This window comes from Lucilia sericata, unplaced genomic scaffold (assembly GCF_015586225.1).
Source record: "Lucilia sericata isolate MDLA Ls3-8-SP2 unplaced genomic scaffold, ASM1558622v1 Contig002088F_arrow, whole genome shotgun sequence".
Classification (NCBI taxonomy): Eukaryota; Metazoa; Arthropoda; class Insecta; order Diptera; family Calliphoridae; genus Lucilia; species Lucilia sericata.
This window is the reverse complement of record NW_023995940.1, coordinates 1-16,149: the sequence shown is the minus strand read 5'-3', so window position 1 is coordinate 16,149 and position 16,149 is coordinate 1. Positions and strand designations below refer to the sequence as shown.

Here is a 16,149-nt window from a genome sequence, read left to right as displayed (position 1 = left end):
ACTAGAACTGAACTAGAACTGAACTAGAACTGAACTAGAACTGAACTAGAACTGAACTAGAACTGAACTAGAACTGAACTAGAACTGAACTAGAACTAAACTAGAACTGAAACTAGAACTGAACTGAGAACTGAACTAGAACTGAACTAGAACTTGAACTAGAACTGAACTAGAACTGAACTAGAACTAACTAGAACTGACTAGAACTGAACTAGAACTGAACTAGAACTGAACTAGAACTGAACTAGACTGAACTAGACTGAACTAGAACTGAACTAGAACTGAACTAGAACTGAACTAGAACTGAACTAGAACTGAACTAGAACTGACTAGAACTGAACTAGAACTGGGGAACTGAACGAACTGAACTAGAACTGACTAGAACTGAACTAGAACTGAACTAGAACTGAACTAGAACTGAACTAGAACTGAACTAGAACTGAACTAGAACTGAACTAGAACTGACTAGAACTGAACTAGAACTGACTAGAACTGAACTAGAACTGAACTAGAACTGAACTAGAACTGAACTAGAACGGAACTAGAACTGAACTAGAACTGAACTAGAACTGAACTATAACTGAACTACTAGAACTGAACTAGAACTGAACTAGAACTGAACTAGAACTGAACTAGAACTGAACTAAAACTGAACTAGAACTGAACTAGAACTGAACTAGAACTGAACTAGAACTGAACTAGAACTGAACTAGAACTGAACTAGAACTGAACTAGAACTGAACTGGAACTGAACTAGAATTGAACTAGAACTGAACTAAAACTAAAAATTGTCTATTAATGTCTTGACATAAATGCATTTTCTTTGATAATGGTTCGACATCAAAACATAAAAATGTCTTGACGCCAAAACATGAAAATATCTTGACATCAAAATTGCTACAAATGATGTCGAACATGTTATAATTTTATTTTCAAAGTATTTTCATTGCTTTTCCTACACTTTGAATTTGAAATCTTTAATCTCCATCAATGTACGTTTCTTCTTCGTTTACCTTTGTTGTCATTAACAATTTCGTAATCGATAGCTCATGTTGATGAAAAGTTCTTTGTTAATTGCATTACAATGTCAATCAATTTTCTAATACATAAATTATTTACTACATTGTAAAATTTAACTTTGTAGTCTGAAAAACATCTTGTCAAATTCTAAATACTCACACTAAAAACCCACAAAGTCTGGAACAACAAATTCAATATTTGATTGAACGAATTACGAGAACATGCATACAAACACTTTCACTCGTCTACAGACATTTGTAAATTAACAATCAAAATTTTGCAGTAAAACTGAAAATGTACAAAATGTTTGTGTCACACCTAAAGGATCCCACAAAGAGACCAATAGTTTATAGGAGGCTGGCTTTGGGAAAATTGTGATTGAGTATTAATTTGTCATATATTACATTCCTTTTATGGAAGCACTTCCTTCGTTGAGGCTGAGTACCATTTGAAAAAGTCAAAATAGGACAACATAAGTTTGAGGAATAGAAAAGAAACATGAAGCAAATGTTCGTATGTATGTGTGTCTTAAAATTTTGTTCTAATTTCCTAATAAATTTATAAATTGCTGCAGTTTATCTCTAAATACTGCTACAATTATGCCCCCCACTGCTCTGAAATGCTGAATGAGAGACAAAAAAATAAACAATTGTGGCCGACAGAAAATTGATTTGTAGAAAAAACTGTTACTCTGTTAAAAGTCATTTAAATGTTAATTAAAAATTAATTTCATTGATGCACAATTTAAATAAACTCAACTCTTTCTATACAATTGGGTCAATTTAAATGGAAATAACGAAAGAAAGTCATACGGAGTTAAGGAAGATAAACAATATACTATTTGTTATGAACAAAATGTCACCACTAGGTTTAAGTATCTAGATCAGCAGGTCAAATTTTAAACATAACAACAGTTAAAGGCCTCTTTTACACAGAAATTTAAAACATATCCTTACCAAAATGTTAAGACATTTCATAGAACATGTTAAGATATTTTCATAGAACATGTTAAGATATTTTCATAGAAAATGTTAAGACATTTTCATAGAAAATATTAAGACATTTTCATAGTAAATGTTATCACATTTTCATAAAAAATGTTAAGACATTTTCATAGAAAATGTTAAGACATTTTCATAGAAAATGTTAAGACATTTTCATAGAAAATGTTAAGACATTTTCATAGAAAATGTTAAGACATTTTCATAGAAAATGTTAAGACATTTTCATAGAAAATATTAAGACATTTTCATAGTAAATGTTATCACATTTCATAAAAAATGTTAAGACATTTTCATAGAAAATGTTAAGACATTTTCATAGAAAATGTTAAGACATTTCATAGAAAATGTTAAGACATTTTCATAGAAAATGTTAAGACATTTTCATAGAAAATGTTAAGACATTTTCATAGAAAATGTTAAGACATTTTCATAGAAAATGTTAAGACATTTTCATAGAAAATGTTAAGACATTTTCATAGAAAATGTTAAGACATTTTCATAGAAAATGTTAAGACATTTTCATAGAAAATGTTAAGACATTTTCATAGAAAATGTTAAGACATTTGACATTTTCATAGAAAATGTTAAGACATTTTCATAGAAAATGTTAAGACATTTTCATAGAAAATGTTAAGACATTTTCATAGAAAATGTTAAGACATTTTCATAGAAAATGTTAAGACATTTTCATAGAAAATGTTAAGACATTTTCATAGAAAATGTTAAGGACATTTTCATAGAAAATGTTAAGACATTTTCATAGAAAATGTTAAGACATTTTCATAGAAAATGTTAAGACATTTTCATAGAAAATGTTAAGACATTTTCATAGAAAATGTTAAGACATTTTCATAGAAAATGTTAAGACATTTTCATAGAAATGTTAAGACATTTCATAGAAAATGTTAAGACATTTTCATAGAAAATGTTAAGACATTTTCATAGAAAGTGTTAAGACATTTTCATAGAAAGTGTTAAGACATTTTCATAGAAAGTGTTAAGACATTTTCATAGAAAATGTTAAGACATTTTCATAGAAAATGTTAAGACATTTTCATAGAAAATGTTAAGACATTTTCATAGAAAATGTTAAGACATTTTCATAGAAAATGTTAAGACATTTTCATGGAAAATGTTAAGACATTTTCATAGAAAATGTTAAGACATTTTCATAGAAAATGTTAGGACATTTTCATAGAAAATGTTAAGACATTTTCATAGAAAATGTTAAGACATTTTCATAGAAAATGTTAAGACATTTTCATAGAAAATGTTAAGACATTTTCATAGAAAATGTTAAGACATTTTCATAGAAAATGTTAAGGTTAGATGAAAATGTCTTAAGATTTTCATAGAAAATGTTAAGACATAGAAAATGTTAAGACATTTTCATAGAAAATGTTAAGACATTTTCATAGCAAATGTTAAGACATTTTCATAGCAAATGTTAAGACATTTTCATAGCAAATGTTAAGACATTTTCATAGCAAATGTTAAGACATTTTCATAGCAAATGTTAAGACATTTTCATAGAAAATGTTAAGACATTTTCATAGCAAATGTTAAGACATTTACATAGCAAATGTTAAGACATTTTCACAGTAAATGTTAATACATTTTCATAGCAAATCTTAAGACATTTGTATAGAAAACAATTTTATCTGACATTTTCATAGAAAATATAAAGAAACTTTCATAGAAATTTTTTGTAGAAAATGTTTAGACATTTTTTTACATAGCGTTAAGACATTTTCTTCAGAAAATTTCATGGAAGTTTTCCTAGAACTTTTAATTTTAAAAATTTTCATTCAAAATTTGTACAATATTTTCTATTTAGTTTAGTGGCACATGTGAACCTTTCTATAAACATATTCTCCTTTTTTTAATCATTTAAAAATTGTGCTAAAAACCCAACTAATTTGACATGAAATTTATAATAAAAAAAGTTCTAATTTCTTTGTTAGCTGGTGCTTTTAAATTTTCTAATAAATCTAAAACAAATGTAATGAAAACTTAATGCCTCTTTCTTTTTTCTCTATGTTCTTAAAATCCCCCATTTAATCTAAAAACCTAGAAAATATTATGCTCGTTTTCTAGTTGTTTAATGGAAAAAATGCCCAAATAGTTTTAAAAATGAACACAAAGTCCAAGAAATGAAGGAGGAGGTGGAAAGAGAGAGGCAAGGAACTAGAGATTATAGTTAAAAGTTTTCATTTTTAGTACTTTTTCTTATTGATGATTTTTTGTTTAGTTTTTTTTTTTTGCTCTCGTGTGGCTTTAAGTAACATTTTTATATATTTTTTTCGCTAATGAAAGAAAGGATTAAAATAACAAAAAAAAAAAAAATGAGAAAAAGAATCATTGATACTGATATTAATGTTGTTTTTGTTGTAGTTGCTTATTCAATAATCCTTTTCAATTGAACGAAAACAACTGATACTAATATGTACTTAAAATACAGCCAGCAATGACTATGTCCGTCTGTCTATCCGCCCAAAAGTAGTGGACAACAGAAGAACTATAATGCATCCATTTGTCCAGCCAACCAACCAACCATCCATCCATTTACTTTCCATGTTATTGTAGGTTTTAAATCTCTCTCATTCACTTAATACCGATAAACAGTTTTTTTCTTATTTTCCAATAAAACAACAAGAACAACGTTTTGCTTTACAATACAAAAATTATCAACGACAGGATGGTTGATGGAGAGTAAGGCGATGCAAGCCTTTACGGCAGGAAGGAAAAATGCCAGAGGAGCCGAGAGAAAGTGCCCAAAGGAACCTGAATAAATATGTCGATGGTGGCAGAATTTTATATTTAAGCTCATTTTTCATCTGCTGCTTGGTTTCATTCAGTTCATATTTTTGTCATTATCAACACAAAAATTTCACCAAAAAAAATGAGAAAAACTAAAAAAAATCTTTATACAAGAACTATAAGTCGATGTCCTTTGCCCAGTTTGGTTTGTTGTAAAGCTATGAGAAGGATGATGGCGTATGATAAGCAAGAGAAAATGTTAAAGAATTTAAAATTGATAAAAATGGATCGAAAAAAATTAGAATTTGGGAACAATGAAAAATCTAAATCAGTTCATCTGAGAAATAAGCATTTTATAAAAAATTAATTAACATTTTCTATGAAAATGTCTTAACATTTTCTATGAAAATGTCTTAACATTTTCTTTGAAACAGTCTTAACATTTTTTATGAAAATGTCTTAAGATTTTCTATGAAAATGTCTTAAGATTTTCTATGAAAATGTCTTAAGATTTTCTATGAAAATGTCTTAACATTTTCTATGAAAATGTCTTAACATTTTCTATGAAAATGTCTTAACATTTTCTATGAAAATGTCTTAACATTTTCTATGAAAATGTCTTAACATTTTCTATGAAAATGTCTTAACATTTTCTATGAAAATGTCTTAACATTTTCTATGAAAATGTCTTTACATTTTCTATGAAAATTTCTTAACATTTTCTATGAAAATGTCTTAACATTTTCTATGAAAATGTCTTAACATTTCTATGAAAATGTCTTAACATTTTCTATGAAAATGTCTTAACATTTTCTATGAAAATGTCTTAACATTTTCTATGAAAATGTCTTAACATTTTCTATGAAATGTCTTAACATTTTCTATGAAAATGTCTTAACATTTTCTATGAAATGTCTTAACATTTTCTATGAAAATGTCTTAACATTTTCTAAGAAAATGTCTTAACATTTTCTATGAAAATGTCTTAAGATTTTCTATGAAAATGTTTTAACATTTTCTTTGAAACTTTCTTAACATTTTCTATGAAAATGTCTTAACATTTTCTATAAAAATATCTTAACATTTTCTATGAAAATGTCTTAAAATTTTCTATGAAAATGTCTTAAAATTTGCAATGAAAATGTCTTAACATTTCCTATGAAAATGTCTTAACATTTCCATTGAAATCTTTATAGTTTAATTAGAATAACTTTTGTTCTTAATGTATTCTAACAGAAATTATAGCATTTTCCACTTTACATGCCAAATGTCAAAATTAAAATATAAATTATAAAATAAAATTAATTATGCAAGGAATTGTTTAATGCACTTCATACTAAAAAAAATTGCTTAAAAATTTATAAATATTTCTCATTATAATACAAAACGACTCCTTATTTCTCTTAATCATGACTGTTTTTAATTGAAAACAAAATAATAATACAACAACAAAGACCAAGTAAATCTGCAATGTCCTGACAAAATGAAAAAAACTGCAAAAAAATCAACAAATCATACATCATTATTGTCATCATACAGCATCATCATAATTATCTTGAACAAGAAGAGAAAAAGAACAACAAACGACATATAACAGCACCCAACCAACCAATAACAACACCACTGCGACTCATTAAATTGCAAAGAACAAATAAATACTCTAGTGAAAATGAAAACAATTCAGGCAAAACCAACAGCAACAAAAACATCATGAACACAATATAAATAACAACAACAGCAACATGAACACGTAACAAAACAGACAAATAATAACAAAAATCACTGCACAAACAGCAGCAGCTGCTGGTATATAACGGTAACTTTAGTTGAAAAACGCAAACAGCACAAACAACAAAATGGTGAAAGTGTAATGGAAGAGGAGAAAGAAGAGTATGATGAAAAAAAAATAACAGTCAACAATAAACATCAAATGAAATGAATGTGACAACATCAACCAAAACAACAGCAACAACAATTATAAATGTTTTTACATTTTATTGATGTTGCTGTTGTTGTGCTGCTGCTGCCTGTTAAAACTGCAACATAAATACTTGATGGTTGGTTTTTTCTGTAGTATGTTTTTTTTTTTTTTTGCTTTTACGTGAGGAAAACAAGAGTTTGTTGCAGGCATGGGAAGTTGAAATTTGTTGGAGTCTTCTTATCGACTAATTTAGACTAGTCTATCGACTGTTTATTGTCCATGGACTTGTCTATTGATGGGTATATGGACTTGTCTATGGATCAATCTATGGACTAATCCATGGGCTAGTCTATTGACCATTCTATTGGGTAGTGTAAGAGCGGGTTTTTGAGATGGTAATCAAATGCCAATTAATAATCAGATTAGTTAATCTAAAAATAAATTTAATCTTATGTTAATCCCCTTTGATGTTTTTAAGTACAATATTAAACTTCGCAGTGTTGCCATACAAAACAACAGAAAACTTCACTGTTTGTTATCAAAACAATGCATATTTTATAAAAAGAAGTAGACAATTGTAAATTTAATATGAAAATTAATGAAAACTTTAAATTAAAAACAAAAAAATGTATTTTGAAATGTCCATAATTTATACTAATCAATAAATAGAACATTTTAATGTTTATATTTATAAAAATTTTATTATTTTTTTTTGCATCAGCTGTTTACAATTTTGCATTTCGTGCTTAAGATTAAACCACCTCCATTAGGCGCTTAAACTTGCAAACAAAATTAACTAATTGAATACTCAAAAACATCTTTCGAGGATTAATTTTAATTTAATCGCTAATCTTTCACCTAAAGATTGGCCCTAAGAACTAGTCTGTTGACTAATTTATTGACTAGACTATTGACTATTCCATGGACTGGTCTAGTGGCTAGTATAAGGAATAGTCTACTGACTAGTTTATGTACCCTTTGGACTACTCTATTGGATATTCTATTGGCTAGCCTATGGCTAATTAATCTTTTAGTCTCCAGAGTAGTCAAGGGACTAGTCCACTAACTAGTCAATACTAGTCTATAGACTCTACCGACTAGTCTATAGACTAGTATACTGACTAATGCATTATTAGAACATAGACTAGTCTGTGGTTCATTCCATTGATTAGTATATGGACTACTTTATTGACTAGTCTATGAACTATTCAACAGAGTAGTCTATGGACTAGTCCGTTGGTTAGTCTTCTGACTAGTCTACTGTCAAGTCTATAAACTAGTCTATGGCTCATTCTATTGATTAGTCTATGTACTACTTTCTGACTTGTCTATGGGCTGCTCTAAAGAGTTGTTAATGGACTAGTCCACTGACTGGTTTACTGACTAGTCTGTGGACTAGTCTACTGGCTAGTTTATGGATTAATCTATTTATTGGTATGTAGGCTAGTCTATGGACTAATCTATTAACTAATCTATGAACTAGTCTATTGATTGGTCTATATGATATGCTATGGACCTATCTATTAACTAGCCTATGAACTAACTATTAATTATTCTATAGACCGATATATTAACTTATCCCTTCGTTTCATTTGTCTATATATTACTCTATTAACTGCTCTATGGACTAAGTTTTTGATTGGTGTATGAACTACTTACTCCATTGACTACACCTTGGCTGGTCTATGAACTATTCTATTGACTTATATATGTAGAAGTTTATTGACTAGTTAATGGATCAGTATATTATTAATTAGTCTACGAAGTATCACCTATTCTGTTAACTAGTCTTTGGTCTAGTCTATGGACTTGTCTACAGACTAGTCTACGTAAGTATCGGTAGACGTAAGTAGTCTGTAGACTATTACTAAAAATGTCAAAGATCCGTCGGGTATTTTCCATCCCTGGGTTCGTTGCAATGTATTTGCACGAAAATAAAAATGGTAGTCAGCACTCACATTGTACCTGTGGGGTTGTTGTTGTTGTTACTACTTCTTTTGTTTTTGTATTTTTTTTTGGTTGTGCCAGCAACCTAGATTTTTGCCTTCATCGCCATCATCTCTTCTAACTAAACGATAACAACAAAAACACAAAAAAAGGATTTTACTTGAAAATTCTTTTAAAAATGTTGATGATGATCACAGTTACACTTTAGTAATATTTAGTGGATTTTATTGTTGTTGTTGTTGTTTTTTTGTTTTTTTTTTTTTTTCTATTAAATTGTTGCCTAAAGTTGTTATTGTTGCAGTTTTGTTGTTGGTCGTACTTTTGGGTTACTACTTAGTTGACAGTTAACTGTCAACGTAGAAATATTATATTTTTTCGGAAAAAATGTGGAACAGTAGTAGTTTTGTTTTTGTTGTACATTTATTTTACTGCCTGATTTCATTATCAGTGTAAGAGTTTTTGTTTTTAAGGAATTTCTAAAGGATAATTTCAACACATGTTTATTTCTTAATTCAAGGACTTTTTACATTTGAGGCGAAAAAAACAAATGTTATAGCAACATTAGTAGGATTTTACTAATGACCTGATTTTTGAATACAGCTCCATTTCACTTGAACTATTTTTTTACTTGGAGAGGACAAATTTATAGTCAACAAACTTAGGGATTTTAAAAAGTCACCATATCTTTCAATTGCTTCAATTTAAAAGTTATATTAATTTAAATTACCCCTTTCTTTAACACCATTTAAATGCCCTGATTAGTATCTACAATACACCCTTTATCAATATTATTAAAATAAAGATAAATCATTTGCGTAATAACATTTGTTTATGACACAATCATAATGCATTTCTTCTTGTTTAAATAAAATTAAACTTTTACACTTTCTTTTGGCACGTAACGTTTCCCTAAAACTTAAAACAACAAATTCGTATTGAGATAGTGTACCCTCATTAAATTTACAATTTCTTTTGAAATTAAAAGCACATGTTTTCTTTAACTAAGTAAATACAAAAGCAACACAAACTTATGATAAGGATAATCATGTCCTTGAGTTATACAAATTTGTTTGTGCTTTAAATTTTGTATAATTTTTCCAAAAAAAAAAAAAACAGAAGAAAGTAAACAAAACACGTATAGGTGAGGGGTTATTTACTAGTTTACTATTAATTCGAGCATTTTTAAAGTTTAAGCTCAGGAAAAAATATTTGGAATATCTGGTAGTTTAAGCACAACACTGAATTTATTTCGTTTTTCGATTCTATCATTATTTTTCGCAATAACAAAACAAAAACAACAACAATTAATGCCAGATGAAAGAAAACACAAAAATACGCAAAGCATTAAAGCCTACAAGCATCCAAACATACGTTTTTTCAAATAAGCAAAGTTGTTGTTGCTTTTTTGTCGAAGCATGCAAAGAATGTCATATTGATGAAATTTTCAGAGGTGGTCTCGGATTTTTGCATATATCTCCGTCATTTTTGGACGGAAACTTCTCTAACGCATCTCTGAATTATTGAAGCTTTGAATCCCGAAGATATCTGACGTATTCAGAAAATTATATCAAACAGACAGGCAAATAGACAAGACAATCGTCTCCGTATCTATAAGGGTCCAAATATACATATGGTTGTGAACCTATAATACTTTATGGGGTCGGAAAGTTAGTTAGTTAGTTAGTTAGTTAGTTAGTTAGTTAGTTAGTTAGTTAGTTAGTTTGTTAGTTAGTTAGTTAGTTAGTTAGTCAGTTAGTTAGTTAGTTAGTTAGTTAGTTAGTAGTTAGTTAGTTAGTTAGTGTTAGTTAGTTCGTTAGTTAGTTAGTTAGTTTCGTTCGTTCGTTAGTTAGTTCGTTTAGTTAGTTCGTTAGTTAGTTTCGTTCGTTCGTTCGTTCGTTCGTTCGTTCGTTCTTCGTTCGTTCGTTCGTTCGTTCGTTTTCGTTCGTTCGTTTCGTTCGTTCGTTCGTTCGTTCGTTCGTTCGTTCGTTTCGTTCGTTCGTTCGTTGTTCGTTCGTTCGTTCGTTCGTTCGTTCGTTCGTTCGTTCGTTCGTTCGTTCGTTCGTTTTCGTTCGTTCGTTCGTTCGTTCGTTCGTTCGTTCGTTCGTTCGTTCTTCGTTCGTTCGTTCGTTCGTTCGTTTCGTTCGTTCGTTCGTTCGTTCGTTCGTTCGTTCGTTTCGTTCGTTCGTTCGTTCGTTCGTTCGTTCGTTCGTTCGTTCGTTCGTTCGTTCGTTCGTTCGTTCGTTCGTTCGTTCGTTCGTTTTTCGTTTCGTTTCGTTCGTTCGTTCGTTCGTTCGTTCGTTCGTTCGTTCGTTCGTTCGTTCGTTCGTTCGTTCGTTCGTTCGTTCGTTTTCGTTCTTGTTCGTTCGTTCGTTCTTTCGTTCGTTCGTTCGTTCGTTCGTTCGTTCGTTCTTTCGTTCGTTCGTTCGTTCGTTCGTTCGTTCGTCGTTCGTTCGTTCGTTCGTTCGTGTTCGTTCTTCGTTCGTTCGTTCGTTCGTTCGTTCGTTTCGTTCGTTCGTTCGTTCGTTCGTTCGTTCGTTCGTTCGTTCGTTTTCGTTCGTTCGTTCGTTCTTTCGTTCGTTCGTTCGTTCGTTCGTTCGTTTCGTTTCGTTCGTTCGTTCGTTCGTTCGTTCGTTCGTTCGTTCGTTCGTTCGTTCGTTCGTTCGTCTTTTCGTTCGTTCGTTCGTTCGTTCGTTCGTTCGTTCGTTCGTTCGTTCGTTCGTTCTTCGTTCGTTCGTTCGTTTTCGTTTCGTTCGTTCGTTCGTTCGTTCGTTCGTTCGTTCGTTCGTTCGTTCGTTGTTCGTTCGTTCGTTCGTTCGTTCGTTCGTTCGTTTTCGTTCGTTCGTTTTCGTTCGTTCGTTTCGTTCGTTTCGTTCGTTCGTTCGTTCGTTTCGTTCGTTCGTTCGTTCGTTCGTTCGTTCGTTCGTTCTTCGTTCGTTTCGTTCGTTCGTTCGTTCGTTCGTTCGTTCGTTCGTTCGTTCTCTTCGTTCGTTCGTTCGTTCGTCGTTTTGTTCGTTCGTTCGTTCGTTCGTTCGTTTTCTCGTTCGTTCGTTCGTTCGTTCGTTCGTTCGTTCGTTCGTTCTTGTTCGTTCGTTCGTTCGTTCGTTCGTTCGTTCGTTTCGTTCGTTCGTTCGTTCTTCTTTCGTTCGTTCGTTCGTTCGTTCGTTCGTTCGTTTCGTTCGTTCGTTCGTTCGTTCGTTCGTTCGTTCGTTCGTTTCGTTCGTTCGTTCGTTCGTTCGTTCGTTCGTTCGTTCGTTCGTTCGTTCCTTCGTTCGTTCGTTCGTTTTCGTTCGTTCGTTCGTTCGTTCGTTCTTTCGTTCGTTCTTTCGTTCGTTCGTTCGTTCGTTCGTTTCGTTCGTTCGTTCGTTCGTTCGTTTCGTTCGTTTCGTTCGTTCGTTCGTTCGTTCGTTCGTTCGTTCGTTCTTCGTCGTTCGTTTCGTTCGTTTCGTTCGTTCGTTCGTTGTTTCGTTCGTTCGTTCGTTCGTTCGTTCGTTCGTTCGTTCGTTCGTTCGTTCTTCGTTCGTTCGTTTCGTTCGTTCGTTCGTTCGTTCGTTCGTTCGTTTCGTTCGTTGTTCGTTCGTTCGTTCGTTCGTTCGTTCGTTCGTTCGTTCGTTCGTTCGTTCGTTTCGTTTTCGTTCGTTCGTTCGCTTCCCCCCCCCTCCCTCTTCCTCTCCCTCGCTCTGGTTCGGGTCTATGTTTTCGCAATAACCGCGACTTCGTTCCTATTTCTTGTCATTTTCATTGGTCTGGTGCTTGTCCTATCTAGTTAGTGATCTCTATACGCCAAAGGCAGGATTTTTACCTGCATGATGAAGGATTTCGATTTATGCAGAATATGAACTACTGATTGAATCTCTTTTTTATACAAAAACAAAAACTTTGTGAATTGTTTCATTGCTCTAAGTGTTCTAAAAGTTTGTAGTTTAAAAGGCTAAGGGCAGAATTTTGACCTTCATGATGAAGGGTAATTATGCAGAAGATAAACTACTGATCTCTTTTTTATACAAAAAACAAAAACTGATGGAGTTAAAAGTGATTCCATTAGGATTATATACGCTAAGGGCAGAATTTTGACCTTCATGATTGAATCTCTTTTTTATACAAGAAGTGATGGAGTTAAAAGTGATTCTATTAGGATTAGAATGGAATTACTTTCTCAAACAATTTTGACTGCAATTAACCTCCTTTAATTTCTGCTTGCCTAGACGGTTCTTATCTTAACTCCCATCGCACGCTATAGATCTTGAAGGTCACAGCAGGAAACAATAATGTTACATACTATGAGATTTTGGAGATGACAAGAAAACGTTATTTAATATTCAAAATACATAGTTATAATAATATTAGAAGAATTCTAATATTTTACACTTTCCACATCTTGAATTTTCTTTGAGTGTAACCCTAACCATAAGATGCGTGTACATACATGTGTTTAACATATTTTCCTTAGATAAAAACTAAAATTTCCTAATACATGACTAAAATTTACAAAGAAATTCACATTGACTAATTAAAGCTGCGTGATTTTGTCATGTTGTTTTTGTTGAAAAAATTACTTAAATTCATAATTCCAAGAAATATGAGATAATTTGGGTTATAGACAAGGCAAACAAATACAAATAAACCGAACAAATTGCCATAAAATTTGCAGGGAAAACCCAACTAATTAACATACCTGTAGCTAATCCTTGTTGGCACTATTTTACCTGTTCTTAGTATAAATAGCTAAACAATTTAAGGATTCTTTAGACAGTTACAATTTAAGACTCTAAGAGTTTATAGCATATTTAAAATTAAGAAAATGAAAGTGGTAAGTTAAAAGAGTAATTTTATATTGAGAACAAAAAATAATTAGTTTTGTTTAATTTTTAGGTAAACTTAATATTTTTCGCCTCGCTGGTGGGTTCTTCGTGGTGTGGCTTGATCTTACACATATTCGCGATGAACTTCACTCCAAACTTTATGGTCATGGTTTGCATGGTGAGAATTATCAAAATTCTCCCATTATCAATATAAACAATCAACAGCAAGTGGTGCAACAGTCAGCTGTTGCACCACTTGTTGCTGGGCAAAATGTGCCTTCGGGTCCTCGCGGAGATTATGGTTCTCTGCCATCGGGGTATGAAAATCAGTACTTGTATGGTGCTAACTTTAAAGCTGGCAGTACAAAATATAGTCATCATGGCTACAATCCCGAGTCACCTTCATATGGCAGTCATCATATGGGTGGTGGTTTTCGTGGTGAGTCAGCCAGTGGCATTTCATCACATCAAATGATGAAACAGGAAAGTTATAAACATCGTGAGGGTCCAAAGTTCGGTTATCATCATGATACGAATATATTTGGCAATGCTCAAGGTTTCAACAGCAATAATGTACCCATATACTCTTCCTCAAGTTCATCTGCTTCCTCATCAAGTTCATCATCTTTAGGTGGATCGTCTTCATCATCTGCTAGTAGTAGTTCAAGTGCCGAAGGCAGTGGTGGTGTTTTTAGACCATGGAAACGTCGTTCTTAGATTGTTTGTAATTGCTTTGAAATTGGTGCCTTTTATTTACATTAAATAAAATGTTTGGTGTTCCCCTACTAATCAAATTTGCAATATCTGTCAAATATTTCTAAATCTGATTAATATGGGAATGAGGTATATATAACAAGATACATATACTATGTATATGTTAAAACTAAATTGGAATTGTTTTATTTAAGGTTATTGGATTAGGAAGGAGTTATAAACAAAAACTCTTAAAGACAATAAAAAAGACAAACGTTTTTTGAAAGAAATTGCTTTTCATAATATTTTACCGAAAATTATATCAAAATTCAATTAATCTTGGTAAAAAAATTTCATTTCCAATAAAATAAAAAAATCCTTTAAAGGGAAATTTTATAAATTAAGGAAAATTTCAGAGATTAGAAAAATATATAAACTAATAAAAATCACATTAATATAAACATACTTCGATGATCTAGAACTAAACTAGAAGTAGAACTGAACTAGAACTAGAACTGAACTAAAACTGAACTAGAACTGAACTAGAACTGAACTAGAACTGAACTAGAACTGAACTAGAACTGAACTAGAACTGAACTAGAACTGAACTAGAACTGAACTAGAACTGAACTAGAACTGAACTAGAACTGAACTAGAACTGAACTAGAACTGAACTAGAACTGAACTAGAACTGAACTAGAACTGAACTAGAACTGAACTAGAACTGAACTAGAACTGAACTAGAACTGAACTAGAACTGAACTAGAACTGAACTAGAACTGAACTAGAACTGAACTAGAACTGAACTAGAACTGAACTAGAACTGAACTGAACTGAACTATAACTGAACTAAAACTGGAACTGAACTAGAACTGAACTATAACTGAACTATAACTGAACTATAACTGAACTAAAACTGAACTAGAACTGAACTAGAACTGAACTAGAACTGAACTAGAACTGAACTAGAACTGAACTATAACTGAACTAGAACTGAACTAGAACTGAACTAGAACTGAACTAGAACTGAACTAGAACTGAACTAGAACTGAACTAGAACTGAACTAGAACTGAACTAGAACTGAACTAGAACTGAACTAGAACTGAACTAGAACTGATATAGAACTGAACTAGAACTGAACTAGAACTGAACTAGAACTGAACTAGAACTGAACTAGAACTGAACTAGAACTGAACTAGAACTGAACTAGAACTGAACTAGAACTGAACTAGAACTGAACTAGAACTGAACTAGAACTGAACTAGAACTGAACTAGAACTGAACTAGAACTGAACTAGAACTGAACTAGAACTGAACTAGAACTGAACTAGAACTGAACTAGAACTGAACTAGAACTGAACTAGAACTGAACTAGAACTGAACTAGAACTGAACTAGAACTGAACTGAACTATAACTGAACTAAAACTGAACTAGAACTGAACTAAAACTGAACTAGAACTGAACTAGAACTGAACTAGAACTGAACTAGAACTGAACTAGAACTGAACTAGAACTGAACTAGAACTGAACTAGAACTGAACTAGAACTGAACTAGAACTGAACTAGAACTGAACTAGAACACTGAACTAGAACTGAACTAGAACTGAACTAGAACTGAACTAGAACAGAACTAGAACTGAACTAGAACTGCACCAGAACTGAACTAGAACTGTACTAGAACTGAACTAGAACTGAACTAGAACTGAACTATAACTGAACTATAACTGAACTAAAACTAACTGAACTAGAACTGAACTAGAACTGAACTAGAACTGAACTAGAACTGAACTAGAACTGAACTAGAACTGAACTAGAACTGAACTAGAACTGAACTAGAACTGAACTAGAACTGAACTAGAACTGAACTAGAACACTGAACTAGAACTGAACTAGAACTGAACTAGAACTGAACTAGAACTGAACTAGAACTGAACTAGAACTGAACTATAACTGAACTAAAACTGAACTAAAACTGAACTAGAACTGAACTAGAACTGAACTAT

At 31.7% G+C, this 16,149-nt stretch overlaps 1 protein-coding gene across 1 annotated transcript; it reads left to right on the top strand.

Moving 5' to 3' along the window:
- The first annotated feature begins 12,606 nt into the window (after positions 1 to 12,606).
- LOC119613362 (cell wall integrity and stress response component 1-like) lies at positions 12,607 to 14,256 on the top strand. Its single transcript, XM_037969381.1, has 2 exons — positions 12,607 to 12,613; positions 13,522 to 14,256. Exons 1-2 carry the CDS (start codon positions 12,607 to 12,609, stop codon positions 14,166 to 14,168), a joined length of 654 nt encoding a protein of 217 aa, XP_037825309.1. The 3' UTR covers positions 14,169 to 14,256.
- The last annotated feature ends 1,893 nt before the right edge of the window (positions 14,257 to 16,149 follow it).